General features: G+C 47.7%; 1 protein-coding gene across 6 annotated transcripts in view; it reads left to right on the forward strand.

Moving 5' to 3' along the window:
* The window catches only part of LOC135239808 (rab GTPase-activating protein 1), an 85,657-nt gene that overhangs the window by 53,023 nt on the left and 18,043 nt on the right, over window positions 1-14,591 (forward strand). For all 6 annotated transcript variants that reach the window (XR_010325500.1, XM_064308772.1, XM_064308771.1 and 3 more), the window contains 4 exons: window positions 10,085-10,198; window positions 11,790-11,864; window positions 12,964-13,089; window positions 13,725-13,868. Coding sequence is in view for 5 of the 6 variants with exons in the window: in XM_064308772.1 (XP_064164842.1) it covers window positions 10,085-10,198; window positions 11,790-11,864; window positions 12,964-13,089; window positions 13,725-13,868 (459 nt within the window). In the remaining variant the exon portion in view is untranslated. The remainder of the gene's footprint in view (window positions 1-10,084; window positions 10,199-11,789; window positions 11,865-12,963; window positions 13,090-13,724; window positions 13,869-14,591) is intronic.

Raw genomic sequence — 14,591 nt, forward strand, 5'->3', positions numbered from 1 at the left:
TAAACCTGCCCCATAAACAGTGGGAAAAGAACAGTCTTTCCTGTGGAAGCCCCCCCCCTTCGCCACCACACACACACACACACACACACACACACACACACTCTCTCACGCAGTCACTTGCTATGTTATTCTTGCTCCAGGCATGCAAACAGTTGATATGGATGTGTTTAAGTACTTTGAGGCAGCCAGGTTTCAGTTTATTTCAGGCCCCGATAACCCCCAGCCCGGAGTGGGGAGAGGATAAACAGTGATTGTGATCAGAACCAGAGTGTGGAGAGCAGCAGGTCAGCACCAGGACCAGAGCGGAGCCAGCTCAGGTCCTGTCATGGGAACCCGGCTCCCGGGGCCCGAACAGAGTTTTTTCTCATGGCTTTTCCTCCATCGTTTCTTTGTTTATTATTCTTTCTTCCTGCCTTTCTTTTCATGCTCTCTATCTTTTGTTTTTGATTTCCTTTTTGGAAGCTGTATGAGAAAACCTACGGGGAGTGAGAAAGCGGAGACCCTGCCATTCCAAACACTCTGAACATAACTCCACTTTACCAGTCAGACACCGGGGGTGGGCACTTCAGCTGCGAAACCTCGAGCCTGAGAGCTTGCATTCTGAAGTAGTGCAATTGGCAGATCGACATCAGTGGCATTCATATGTTTCTCATTCCGGTGAACAGCCAATAACAGCTTAATATGTCTTCATGTTTATTTTTCTTGAAATTACTTCTACCTAATTTGTGCATTTTCTCAAACCATTTAAGCCAAGCTAAATAGAAAGCACTTCACTTAATAGCCCTTTTGCCATACAGCCAAAATTTTAGTGGGACAGCTTGTTCAGTTAAAGATTAAAATGTTTTAAAGGCATTATTTAATTGGTAATCCTTTTGTCACAATCCTGCTCAAATAGCAACATTTTTAAATTGCCCTGTTAACTGATGCACATTTAACTAAATGATAATACAATTGTGTTGGATAATTATGTGTAATAAGCCTTAGTTAACAGTGAGTTGTTCAGTATTTATAGTACCTTGACTAAATTTGAAAGTTAAATTAATGCTTGCTTGTGGGCTCTAATAAATGCTATTTTCACAGAACAGAAACATGAGAAGCCGTACTGTAAAGAGAAACTTTTGTCTTCTGTCTTTGAACCAAAACCAGCATTTTTTTCCTGGTTAAACAGAAACACAGTTTCTGCAGTCTGTTACTCCAAAGAGACAATAGGAGCACAGTTTTTCTGTTGGTTTTCTGGGAGCGATTTCAGACGGCCACGTATGATTTAATAGATAGCCATTTTATATAATTAATAATAGCAGTCAGATTTCAGTAATAGGCAGGTGTCTGTGGAATGTTAAAAGGATCGGTTCACCATAGCCATCTATGGACCATGTCAAGAGGTTTTAAAAGGAACCATGCCAGTGCAGTTTAGATTGCATTATGGGATTAGTGAGGGAATTTTAACAGGGATCATGTGTGTTTATTGTCGGCATTAACACCTCTTATCCTCTGGCTGAGATTTTGTGCAGGTTCATGTTATAGCTACTGGCCCCTTTAGGTACACTGTAATTTTTTCAAAGAGTCGCATGTTAATTTGTGTCACAAATTTGGCTATGCAACAGATTATTTTGCTATGCCCAGGTCTTTTACCCTCACAGCCATTTTGGTCCACACCCATCATGATATTTATACCAATGTGTTCTTGGACTGGCTCATAGTAGTATTTACAGGCAAAGGCACTGCCTGGTCCCCCCTTCATTTCTCACTTATACAGTAGTATGCATACATAGTATTGACATGCAGGACCCTCCAGCAGTATCCATCATTGGTCTACTGCCTACCCCAACATTTCTTTCATAATTACTCCTTGGAATTTTGTGTCGGTAGAGTTTCACGATGATGAGCCGCTTTGTCCTTTTGGTTGCTCAAGTGTTTTCTTTGGTTGCCTGAAGCCCAATTTGCAGCAGCTGAGCCACTTAAAGGCATTGCAGAGCATTTTCTCCTACTTTATTTCACACAGAGCACCAGGACAGGAATAAGTCTGCTTTCCAGTAATTGTCAGGTTTCAGTAGACTGACGTTGTTTGATAGACATTATATTTATAAATCCTGAGAAACAAAGACACAAAATAGACTCAGCTAGGCTACATCTGAGAATCCATGGCCTGTTGCTAAGCATTTACAATTAAGCATAGTTTTGTGCCGGGCAGGTGCACTGCGCCCAACGGGACGGAAGACGACAACAATAACGTACGAGGTATTGTGGGAAATGTATGCGCCAAGTTAATCTCTCATACTGTGGTTCCAAACCAAAACAATCCAAGAGAGAGAGGGTGACCATTAAGAGCACAAATGTGTCAACCCAACTGGCTGGTCATAAGGCCACTTACGAGGAGGCCATCAGTTAGTCTGTTCTCTTGGTTGATTGGAGTGCCACCAGGCTGTATGTGGGCTGCTTTACAGTTGAGAAGTGGAGGAGTGTCTGGTTTGTTGCCTGGAGAATGGGAATCCCATTACACTAGAATGAGCGGTGGTGTGTAAATGCAAGACCGTGTGGTTGCACTGAGGTTGCGCTGTTAATCTTCAAGGCAATTACTTTAAAAGGAAATATTTAATCATATGGGAAAACTCTCAGACATTAGATTGAAGTGCTTTTAAATGAATTCTCATTAGAGCATTAAATGAAAAAACAGCTTTTCATTTGAGAAAATAACAAAACCATGTATAAATGGTTGATTGGGTTCTTTTCTTGCGTTCCTTCTAATGGTCACGCTTAATAAATCTCAATTTTTTCCATTTCAGGGTTAGGCTAGTCTTAGGCTAGTGTTAGCGTTGCGTTTAGGAAGATTGTGTTTAGGACCTTCACAATAAGAGAACTCCTGGGGCTAGAATTAGGTTTTAGGGTTGACATGATGGTTAGGTTAGGGTTACAGTTGGGGTTAATGTTATGAAAACGATAAGTGTTAGAATTGAGGCAATAATTAGGGTTGTGTTTAGGAGCTTGGGGAATGGTTAGGACAATGGTTAGTATTTGATTTTGGATGATCCAAATTTGTTCAGTAGTGGGTTGTAACCCTGTGGCCTTATATATTTGTATATCTTTTCAGTGAAGTATCTTCTACAAAATGAGGGACTTCGATACACATTTCTTTGCATTTTTTTAATTGAATATTTAAGTTGTTTTTCATCAATTTGAATAGGGGAAAAAAGCATATCTTTTAGAGGACTATAATTAGGTTTTAGGGTTCACACAAAGGTTAGGCTAGGGTCACGGTTATGGTTAAGCTTAGGATAACCATAAGTGTTAGAGTTGAGGGAAGATTAGGGTTTCATTTAGGAACTTTGGGGAAGAGTTAGGTCAAGGGTTAGTATTTGATTTTGGATAACTTTTTAATAACGAAGTCATCCAAAATCATTTTTTAATTAAAAAGTGGGGGCCTGATGTGCTGGTTCTGTGTGGTGTGCTGGTGGAGCTCTCAGTCAGGGCCTGATGTGCTGGTTCTGTGTGGTGTGCTGGTGGAGCTCTCAGTCAGGGCCTGATGTGCTGGTTCTGTGTGGTGTGCTGGTGGAGCTCTCAGTCAGGGCCTGATGTGCTGGTTCTGTGTGGTGTGCTGGTGGAGCTCTCAGTCAGGGCCTGATGTGCTGGTTCTGTGTGGTGTGCTGGTGGAGCTCTCAGTCAGGGCCTGATGTGCTGGTTCTGTGTGGTGTGCTGGTGGAGCTCTCAGTCAGGGCCTGATGTGCTGGTTCTGTGTGGTGTGCTGGTGGAGCTCTCAGTCAGGGCCTGATGTGCTGGTTCTGTGTGGTGTGCTGGTGGAGCTCTCAGTCAGGGCCTGATGTGCTGGTTCTGTGTGGTGTGCTGGTGGAGCTCTCAGTCAGGGCCTGATGTGCTGGTTCTGTGTGGTGTGCTGGTGGAGCTCTCAGTCAGGGCCTGATGTGCTGGTTCTGTGTGGTGTGCTGGTAGAGCTCTCAGTCAGGGCCTGATGTGTTGGATCTGTGTGGTGTGCTGGTGGAGCTCTCAGTCAGGGCCTGATGTGTTGGATCTGTGTGGTGTGCTGGTGGAGCTCTCAGTCAGGGCCTGATGTGTGGTTCTGTGTGGTGTGCTGGTGGAGCTCTCAGTCAGGGCTGATGTGCTGGTTCTGTGTGGTGTGCTGGTGGAGCTCTCAGTCAGGGCCTGATGTGTTGGATCTGTGTGGGTGCTGGTGGAGCTCTCAGTCAGGGCCTGATGTGCTGATTCTGTGTGGTGTGCTGGTGGAGCTCTCAGTCAGGGCCTGATGTGCTGGTTCTGTGTGGTGTGCTGGTGGAGCTCTCAGTCAGGGCCTGATGTGCTGATTCTGTGTGGTGTGCTGGTGGAGCTCTCAGTCAGGGCCTGATGTGCTGGTTCTGTGTGGTGTGCTGGTGGAGCTCTCAGTCAGGGCCTGATGTGCTGGTTCTGTGTGGTGTGCTGGTGGAGCTCTCAGTCAGGGCCTGATGTGCTGGTTCTGTGTGGTGTGCTGGTGGAGCTCTCAGTCAGGGCCTGATGTGCTGATTCTGTGTGGTGTGCTGGTGGAGCTCTCAGTCAGGGCCTGATGTGCTGGTTCTGTGTGGTGTGCTGGTGGAGCTCTCAGTCAGGGCCTGATGTGCTGGTTCTGTGTGGTGTGCTGGTGGAGCTCTCAGTCAGGGCCTGATGTGCTGGTTCTGTGTGGTGTGCTGGTGGAGCTCTCACTGAGGGCCTGATGTGCTGGTTCTTTGTGGTGTGCTGGTGGAGCTCTCAGTCAGGGCGTGATGTGCTGGTTCTGTGTGGTGTGCTGGTGGAGCTCTCAGTCAGGGCCTGATGTGCTGGTTCTGTGTGGTGTGCTGGTGGAGCTCTCAGTCAGGGCCTGATGTGCTGGTTCTGTGTGGTGTGCTGGTGGAGCTCTCAGTCAGGGCCTGATGTGCTGGTTCTGTGTGGTGTGCTGGTGGAGCTCTCACTGAGGGCCTGATGTGCTGGTTCTGTGTGGTGTGCTGGTGGAGCTCTCAGTCAGGGCCTGATGTGCTGGTTCTGTGTGGTGTGCTGGTGGAGCTCTCAGTCAGGGCCTGATGTGCTGGTTCTGTGTGGTGTGCTGGTGGAGCTCTCAGTCAGGGCCTGATGTGCTGGTTCTGTGAACCACGCTGCTCGTTGCTCGCTCTGCTCGACTTTGCGCAAATCTATTATTTAGAGGCTTTTCTGTTCCAGATAATCAGAGCATCAATAATGTAGGAAAGGGTAATTAATCTTTGAAAAGGCGCTCGCCAAGCGCGTAATCTTCCTCACTCGTTTGTTGCCTGCGCGTGTGTTCTGTTTGTGATGTCTTCCGTCCAGCGGCGTGTTTCAGCCGCAGAATCCTCCGGAATGTGTCACCTCCTGGACCGAGGCTGGGGCTTTCAGCAGTGGGCTCTGGAGAGCGGTGTCGCTCCTGTGACGCCTTGGAGAAGGGCTGCATGTGTGAGGAATCCCGGCCCTGAGAGCACAGTGACACACTGTGCCTGCAGGAGGAAGGGAGCGGCCATGTTAGCACACAGTGCGTCAGGGTGCGGGGCTTCTCACTGTATCAGATTAGCGAAGGGAGCCTACGAGGGATTCATGTAGAGGCTCAGCAGAGAAGCGCAGGGTTCTCTTCCACCCCACCCTCCTGTGCCAGCTCCCTCCCTCCGGCCCAGATGGCCCAGGGAGGGAGCTGGCACTGAATCGCGGAGTCTTCACCTTGAGGTCCACAGTAGACAGGAAGTGGAGGATTTCTGAGGAAATGTGCAGGTGAAGGTCAGGGGGCTGAAACATCCATTTCTGCTCCTCACAGGACCCAGAGAAGGAGTTTCCAGACCGAGGCCTGCAGTGAATTAATATTGCATGGTGGCCTCAATACTCCTGATTTCTGTGAGCTGCCTGCCAAAACATTTGGAGAATGAGAGAGTGGACTGAAGGAGATGCCCATGTGTGTGTGCATGTGCTTGGCTGTTTTTCCCCCAGTGTGAAAGCGTGTTTTTGTGCAGTGGTTTTAACACTGGGCTCATCGTAGGGAGGCCCATATATCAGGTATAGTCAGGTATGACAGTTTGGATGACCCCCTGAGGTAGTTACTATAAATCAGTTGGTCTTTGGGGAAATCATATAGATGTATCAAGAAATTACAAGAATGTGAAAAGTGTAAAATGATACCCATTGCATCAGGACATGGGCTTGGTAAAGGAGCATTGTCTTTAGTGTAATGCTGGCAACTTTTTGTGTAATCAGTCACTTCTTCACGGTGCTGGTTTACAGAGACTTAAGACTTTTAAGCGTTGCATCTCAGACAAGAAATGACAGCTTTTCCCTCTGGTTATAAGCCTTATTACGTACGATTAAGTAGTTTATAGCATTCAAGCTCAAGTTTAAGTGTGACACAGAAAGGGTCTTTGTTTTCAGGGTGTGTGGGATTTGAAAGGGACAGGAGAAGCTGAAAGGGAAAGCTTTATTTCCATCTCTGCGCTCGACTCAGAAGCCTGGCTAGGTGTGCGTGTCTGGCTGCAGTCTACACCGCTGCTCTGATTCTGCTCTCCTCGCTGCTCTGCGCTCAACTCAGAAGCCTGGCTAGGTGTGCGTGTCTGGCTGCAGTCTACTCTGGTTCTGCTCTCCTCGCTGCTCTGCGCTCGACTCAGAAGCCTGGCTAGGTGTGCGTGTCTGGCTGCAGTCTACACCGCTGCTCTGATTCTGCTCTCCTCGCTGCTCTGCGCTCGACTCAGAAGCCTGGCTAGGTGTGCGTGTCTGGCTGCAGTCTACACCGCTGCTCTGATTCTGCTCTCCTCGCTGCTCTGCACTCAACACAGAAGCCTGGCTAGGTGTGCGTGTCTGGCTGCAGTCTACACCACTGCTCTGATTCTGCTGTCCTCGCTGCTCTGCGCTCAACACAGAAGCCTGGCTAGGTGTGCGTGTCTGGCTGCAGTCTACACCGCTGCTCTGGTTCTGCTCTCCTCGCTGCTCTGCGCTCGACTCAGAAGCCTGGCTAGGTGTGCGTGTCTGGCTGCAGTCTACTCTGGTTCTGCTCTCCTCGCTATAGGACCTGTGTTGCTGTTGCTGGGTTGAGCAGCATATGCAAGCCTATCATTTCTCTCGCTTCATTTTCCCTGAGTTAACAGAAGCCTATCTGGTGTATTATGAGTGGGTGTGATCTCGGTTTGCTTTACCAAGCTTTTCAAGAAGCTCCTGTTCGCCTGTGTTTGCTCAGTAATTAGTCTCTGCTGATGATAGGTATTTATGGGAGGGGTTTGTTAGGCATCAGATTTGTGGTCAGTGGTGATGGAGGTCAGGCGACCGTCGTCGTGGGGAAAGGCCGAGTCTCTGCACTCCTGCAGCAGTGATTAATCCGTAATGGGAAGTGCAGAGTTTAAGATCACTCTGCAGGGAGTGTTAAATCACCGTTTGCTGGGTGTTAAATCACACTGACGGGGGGAGAGGAGGGGACTGCGCTGTCAGAGCCAGCCCACCGTTGTTCAGGAGAGAGCTGCTCATGGCTACGGTTTTAGCCGTGGAATTTTTCCTAAATGTCACACGGGCCGGATGTTGCCAATTAGTACTCGAACACGGGGATCTACACACTGTGTCATTGGAATATACGTGCTTGCTGCAAATCGAGACATTGTTGACATTAAAAAGATTTAAAATCACTATAAACCATGTAATGTAATTTTTTCTGCTGACATCCGTGCTTGGTGTGATGTAAAACTGTCATTAAGTCCTTTGGGCAGAAAAAAACACCCTTGCAGTTCAGTCTCTCGACTGGTGATATGATGAACACATCGGCTAGGAGTTATTAACAATTGATTTTCTTCAGACAGCTGGAATAGATTCAAATGCCTTTACCATTTCAAATCATTTACTGTAGTCGGGAACAAAAACTTCACAGGTATTACACATTTGGAAGCACAAACTGATTGTACAGTTTTCATGTTTGTCTGTTTTATGAGGGAAGTGACTGTAACCCTGCCTAACTGCAAAATTCATTTATGCAAAGCGTTTTCAAGGTGCCTGTATGTTTGTTGCAACTTTAAGTACTGTGACTTCAGGAGGTTCTCTACCCAGGCCCCCTGACCTGATATTCCAGCAAATCAGATTAGCCCAGTGGTCCAATGTGAGCCGTTTAGGGATAGCCGTACTGCTCTAAAGATGCGAGCCTGCCGTAAAACTTTCATGGCATATGCAAGCTCTGATTTTATCTTCGAGTAAAACTGTAGCCTTTGGGTCTTGGAGACGGAGAGAAGAGGACATGTTTTGTTTTTGTTATCAACACCATTGCAGCCCCACATAAATGAGTTTTTCCCCCATGTGACTGTGCCCAGTGCCTTTGTGTGTTTGCCCTCTGTCTGACTCTCTCTGTCCTCTGTGCTGCCGCACTGAGAGGGCCAGTGCAGGGTGAGCTCAGCTCTTTCTGCCCAGTGCCATCACATCCTCCCAGAAGTGGGTACTTGGGGGCGCTTCAGCTCGGAGCAGAGGGCCAGTGCAGGGTGAGCTCAGCTCTTTCTGCCCAGTGCCATCACATACTCCCAGAAGTGGGTACTCGGGGGCGCTTCAGCTCGGAGCATCAGGAAACCGTGATCATGTGATCTGAAGGTAGTCACGTGACGTGGCGGCAGAATGGCGCGTCTCGCGGGACGCGCGCCCGAGCCGCGCTGTGCCCTGGTCATGTGATCGCCGCTCTCTCTCCGCCGCAGTGAATGGGCGTTTTGTTCGCTCCCCTCTCCTGTGACCGGTGCGTTGTGGACCTGCGAGCCCGTGGTGCCAGGAGCCCCGAGCGGAGCGTCCCGGCGGGCGGGGGAGCCGGCGCGGGCGCTGACATTTCCCATGTTCCCCTCTGTCTGCGCGTCGTGTGACACCGAGGCGCTCCAAGTATTGGGTCTGCCGGCGTCAGCTGCCCTTTCGCCGAATCTCAACTGCCATCAGGGCTCTTGTTTTTTGTTTTGCCGGTAATGCAATCAGATGAGGATTTGGAGCTCACATTTGTGAGCTGCGTAGGGTTAAGCCCAAGCAGAATTCACGTTAAGAGTTTGGCTGTTGCTCCGGTTTTTCTAGGAGTTGTTGCTTATGTTTAAGGTTCTATAAGACAGCAGCGAATGAGGCAATGTGCATTTTTACACAACACTGCACTCTGTTCTCCTCTCTGTATACACTAGCTGCACGATACCCTGCTCTGTCCTCTGCGCATCCCTCTTAGGTCTGACGCCCCCATACCCGTCTGTTCTGCTGCCGACGTCTCTCCCAGTTTACTAAATCAGACACGTTCTCCATGAGACCCCCAGTCAGCCCTGCGCTGGACCCTCTGCTTTCTTCCTGCATTTTAATATAAGATCGTGGGCAAGTTCAGGAGGACTCGTGTACTTGAACCACATGACCTCTGCGTCGGTGCTCGTGTCTCTAGTGCTGGTGCCCTGTCTCATTGCCCTCGTTGTGCGGATCTGTCTAATGCGATTCAGGCCGTCCTTGTAAACAAGATTACGTTCCGACTGACCTGCCTGGTAAAAGACTGGCGAAATGAGATTTGAAAATGAAAGCAGTCGTGTTGTTTAGCGAAGGAGAGACGGCCCGTTCCCACAGGCCTACGGGGATCTCTCTGAAGTGCGCACAGCGCTGGCTTCATGGCAGGCCTGCTTTCTCTCTCATCGCACGCCTGTTTGCGCTGCCTGTTTACTGCGCATCACATAAGAAGATCTGGCACGCCGCGCAGCGTGATAAAGAGTAGGGCAACAAACAGGAGTTTTTCCTGCTGAAGATGTTGCTAAGTTGCAGTCTGTGTCAGTTTGCGTTTGCTTCAATCTGTCAGTATGTTTATGTTTGTTGTTTTAATGTTGTCCCAAGTACAACACAATCCACAAGAGTTATTTAAGATGTCCAATACCTGGTGAAGCCTGCGGTAGAGTTAGGCTGATGAAATGGCTTCTGGGTGTAGATGTCCACTCAGAGACATGGAGCAGTGCCCCCTGGTGTACACAGCAGATCCCCACTTTTAAATGAAAAATTGCCTCCCCCCCCCAGTAACACTGACTACTGAGCAGTGGTGGTCCATGGGGAATACAGCCCTAGAACCCCTAAATGTGACATCAGGGTCATGTCTCCCCCTCTCTCTCTCTCGCCTCTTCAGGAATCTCCTCAGGACAGTGCCATCACCAGAGACATCAACCGGACATTCCCGGCACACGACTACTTCAAGGACACAGGCGGCGATGGGCAGGACTCACTGTACAAGATCTGCAAGGTGGGACCTCCTGTGTCAGTGCAAGTGTTTACGCGTGCTTAAACTCTAAATTCTTCAAGCATTTATTGCGCAAATAGATGTAGGTTTTCTATAGCCTACGACGTTAATGTATGTATGTAATGGTATTGTATTTATGAAATTATTCCTGATGTTAGAAAAGGAAATTATTCCAAAGGGACATTTTTAAAGAGGATAAAAAAAATGTTGTGTTTTAATTTGCATGTGAATACATTTTGGAATTACACATATTTATGAATATATTGTAGGGTCCAGGGTGGAATTTACAGTCACTTTTTACTGCATATAGACGCGTATATCAAAGTTACAAGGATCTTGGATGTTGCATATATACATGAATATTTATTCGCAAAGCGTCACAGTGAGAGTTGTGGAAGTTCACAAACCCAAGCGGGATTTTGATAAGAGATGTAAGCGCTGCCCTTAGGGAATAATAGATTTAGCTGTCAACAGTATACAGCACTTTGAACTGAACACTTGGTGCTCAGTGCCGGTATACATCTCACACTGTATTGGTATTGGTTGTTAAGGTTGTTTGCTTACAGGGGCCTGCTACTTAGGCAATGTATTTATAACTGCATGGAACATTACTGAGTACTGCGCCATTTTAACAAAGTGTATACTGTCACTATACAATGGTACTTATTCATGGCTTTTACAATAGTGCACTGACTCCACAGTCGTGCATTGAAATGGTATCAGTCTGTCATAACTCTCCCTGCCAGGAGTTTGTATGTTGGCGGGGTGTGTGTAGCACACGTCTCTGTAGTTTTCTGCAGCTGGCGCTGTAGACCTTTCTGTCATGGGCCACTTAGCTCCCAGCGGTCCGCCCCAAAGCGAATGTCTAGACAGGCTTTCTGAGAACAGCACGCCCACGGAAAGCCGCTCTGGCTCTCCCGAGCACTTTCTGCCTGCCTGTCGAGGAAAGAAAACCTCGTAGTGTTCTTGATTTGTCCAACCATAACCTTTCCCTGGGTTGTAATTTTGAGGTGCTTTTCTTTCATCTTCCAAATAAATGCCTTGCTACAATTAAATATGTGTGCTAAATGATTCCAGCAGGGTTGGTATTGATAATTATGGGAGAATATGCTTGGCAAGTCTTTAATAATTCAGAATTCCTCCAGTGTTCCAGGTCACTCCATCACTGCTGTCTAGCAGGAGAGATTTCTCCATCGATTACATGTTTCACCGTCCGGCTTGATTTACTGCCCAGGCAATCCGGGCTCAATCATTCTTTTACTCATAATTAAATCATAAACCAGTAATTATTCTATTGCCACTTTTTCTGCAGAAAAATGAAACCCGGCACACTGATCTGCGGTCCTGGATGTTCTCGAGCGGTAAATGAGGTGTCAGATAGGGCACTGCGGACGGTAGCAACGTGGCGCCCATTGGGGTGGGGTTGCCAGATTGAAGCGCTCCATGTAAGGCATTAGCAGTAGATCCCCCTCACGCTGATTCTCTCCACTCTCTCTCTAGGCGTACTCGGTGTACGATGAGGAGATCGGGTACTGCCAGGGCCAGTGGCCATACGAGATCCCCCCTTCACGCTGATTCTCTCTGCTCTCTCTAGGCGTACTCGGTGTACGATGAGGAGATCGGGTACTGCCAGGGCCAGTCCTTCCTCGCCGCCGTGCTGCTGCTGCACGTGAGTCTCCGGCGATGCCCGCCCTCCCGCCGGCGGGAAGAGCTCGGCGCACGTGCCCCGCTCTCCTCCAGCCGCAGGGGGCGTGTCCCCCGCCGGGGCTGCTGGGAAGGCGTAAACAGATCCTGCCCCAGGCGCCCAGATCAGCTGCACGTGTCCTCTCCCCCTCACATTCGCTGTGCTTCGGGTTAGGGAATGTGAGCTGATCTGGGGTCAGTTATTTGGCCAGGGTGCACCCACAGCAGGAAGGAATCTTATCTGATGAGGCACAGTGACACCTAGTGGACATGGTGTGCTTTGCTTCTCCTCCATTGCTTTTCACTGGTGGGGTTACTGTGAAGACTAAAGCCTGGAGCTCAGCATGAACACCATGGGCTGCATCTCCCATATGTATAGATTTTTATTATTTTAGAGTAATTTAAAGGGAGTGTTCACTTTCTGGAGTTTGTATATTACTTCTGTTTTAGTGTATGTTTGCAGTTGGTTCATAAAATATTTTGTGTGCATCAAGAGAGTTTTTAGACTCTCTTATCCATGTACTTGCTGCTTTGAAGTTATTTGATAATGCAGCATATTTTCTTGCTTTAAGCCACAATCCCATTAATGCTCCTACACCAGACATTGTAACGCCGGCAGATTGTCAGCTTCAAAACTATCTCAGCCAATCAAAAGCATGCATTAAAACTGAAATAATATATATATTTAAGAACTCTGGGAAGTGTGTTATTTCCATAAGCAGACATGTGCTAATTCACAAGGGAATTAAGTATTTTATGCTACGTTTTTATATTTATACCATTTTCTGTACTTATACACAGAGGGGGCCTAATAATTTTTTTTTGCCATGAATGAGGCATTTCATATTTTCTTTTGTTATTTATTGTCTAAATATTTGTGTGCTTCAAGAGGTTTTTAACACTCTTTTATCCATGTGACTTGTGTTTTAAGCTTTGATTTCACTATGCTGTGAGTCAAACCCATAGCTCCTACACCGGCTCCTTTATGACGTGGCTTGTGCCAGAGCTGGGGAAATTAATTGCAAGATGAAAGCCTGAATTCAAAGGGTGTTTTTTGCTGATGTCACTTTTGGCCCCGCCCCCAGATGCCTGAGGAGCAGGCCTTCAGTGTGCTGGTGAAGATCATGTTTGATTATGGACTCAGGGAGCTCTTCAAACAGAATTTTGAGGATCTGCACTGCAAGTTCTTCCAGCTGGAACGCCTCATGCAGGTGAGAGACATTACAAACGGACACTCAGGAGACACAGATCTGTGCAGGAATGTGTGTGATGGTGCATCCACTCAGAGCTGTGTAAAAGGGACATATCTGTGAAAGATCTAAAGTATCTTAAAAGCTGTGTACCTGGTACATTTGCACAGGGACATGTGTAACTGAGGGACACAGGAATGTGTGCAGCTCACAGACTCTTCTAGAAAGATCTGTAACATGGCAGGCTCATTATGACTGGCACATTTATACAGGGATGACTGGGGGTCATAGTTTGCCTCAGAAACCCTCTATAATCTCACCGAGAGAATCTCTCATCTAGCAGCCCTCAAATTTGCCCTCCCTCCAGGGGCAATAAACCGTTCAGCTCGAGCAGCAGGCAGACCAGCGCTTTCCAGAGCTGCAGACTGCAGCAGCAGGCCCTAACAAACACAGCCGTTCATGGCGGCTGTACTTTTCTGGTTTGCCCTTGGAATGATTTCAGATCACATAAACGGACACCCCGGTTTTGCACTGAGTATGCAGTTTGTGTGAACATGCGCGCGCGTGTGACTGGCTGCCTGAGTTGTGCTTGATTGTGCGCACACGCGCGTGCAACGTTTATTTTCACCCATTTAAACGCTGTCTTCTTCTGGCAGGAATACATTCCAGACCTGTACAATCACTTCCTCAACATCAGCCTGGAGGCGCACATGTACGCCTCTCAGTGGTTCCTCACCCTCTTCACCGCCAAGTTCCCCCTCTACATGGTCTTCCACATCATCGACCTGCTGCTCTGCGAGGTACCGCCTGACTCCGCCCCCGGCTCCTCCCACTCACCCCGCCCTCGCGCCTCGCAGAGAGCCCTGTTTTTCCCCATTATGGAGAGGGTGTCATTGGGAATGTCAGTATAATTATATCCAGACAGGTCTGTATCTCTACTACTCCAGAAGAACAAGTTTAAGTGAGTGAGTAGAACAACTGCAGATTCCTGAAATGGAGATTTATTCGGCATTTTAAATGATTGTGTTTAATGTTTTCTTTTTGGAATGAAAGAGGGAGGAAAACATGGAAAATTATTATTATTATTATTACTCATGAGCCTGAAATAGAGAGGGCGGGTTATGGTAGGGCTTCTTTCAACCTTGTGACAAGCTAACAAAATGTACTTTGCTGGCTAGAAATGATATCAAGCTAGCTAATTAACATTAGCGCAATGAATGTGCAAGCATGACTGCCATTAACTGAACATGTCCCCTCACCAGCATTGTTTGCTAGAGGAGGTTCAAATGCAGTATAATTATCCTGCTTAAGCTAAGCCCACTCCATTAATCATTATGTGTTTAATGAAGTTGGAAATGTTTCCAGGATTGCATTATATTGTTTTGTTTCAAGTATTGCATTTTGCATTATCATCATCCACTCCAGATAAAACGCATGAGGCCGTTTTATTTATTCATCTTGCTCCCTTCCTCATCGCCCCTCCCTGGTGTTCCTCCTCTCCCCCCTTCTCCTCTCTTATTCTG

Source organism: Anguilla rostrata, chromosome 14 (genome assembly GCF_018555375.3).
Source record: "Anguilla rostrata isolate EN2019 chromosome 14, ASM1855537v3, whole genome shotgun sequence".
NCBI classification, from domain to species: Eukaryota; Metazoa; Chordata; class Actinopteri; order Anguilliformes; family Anguillidae; genus Anguilla; species Anguilla rostrata.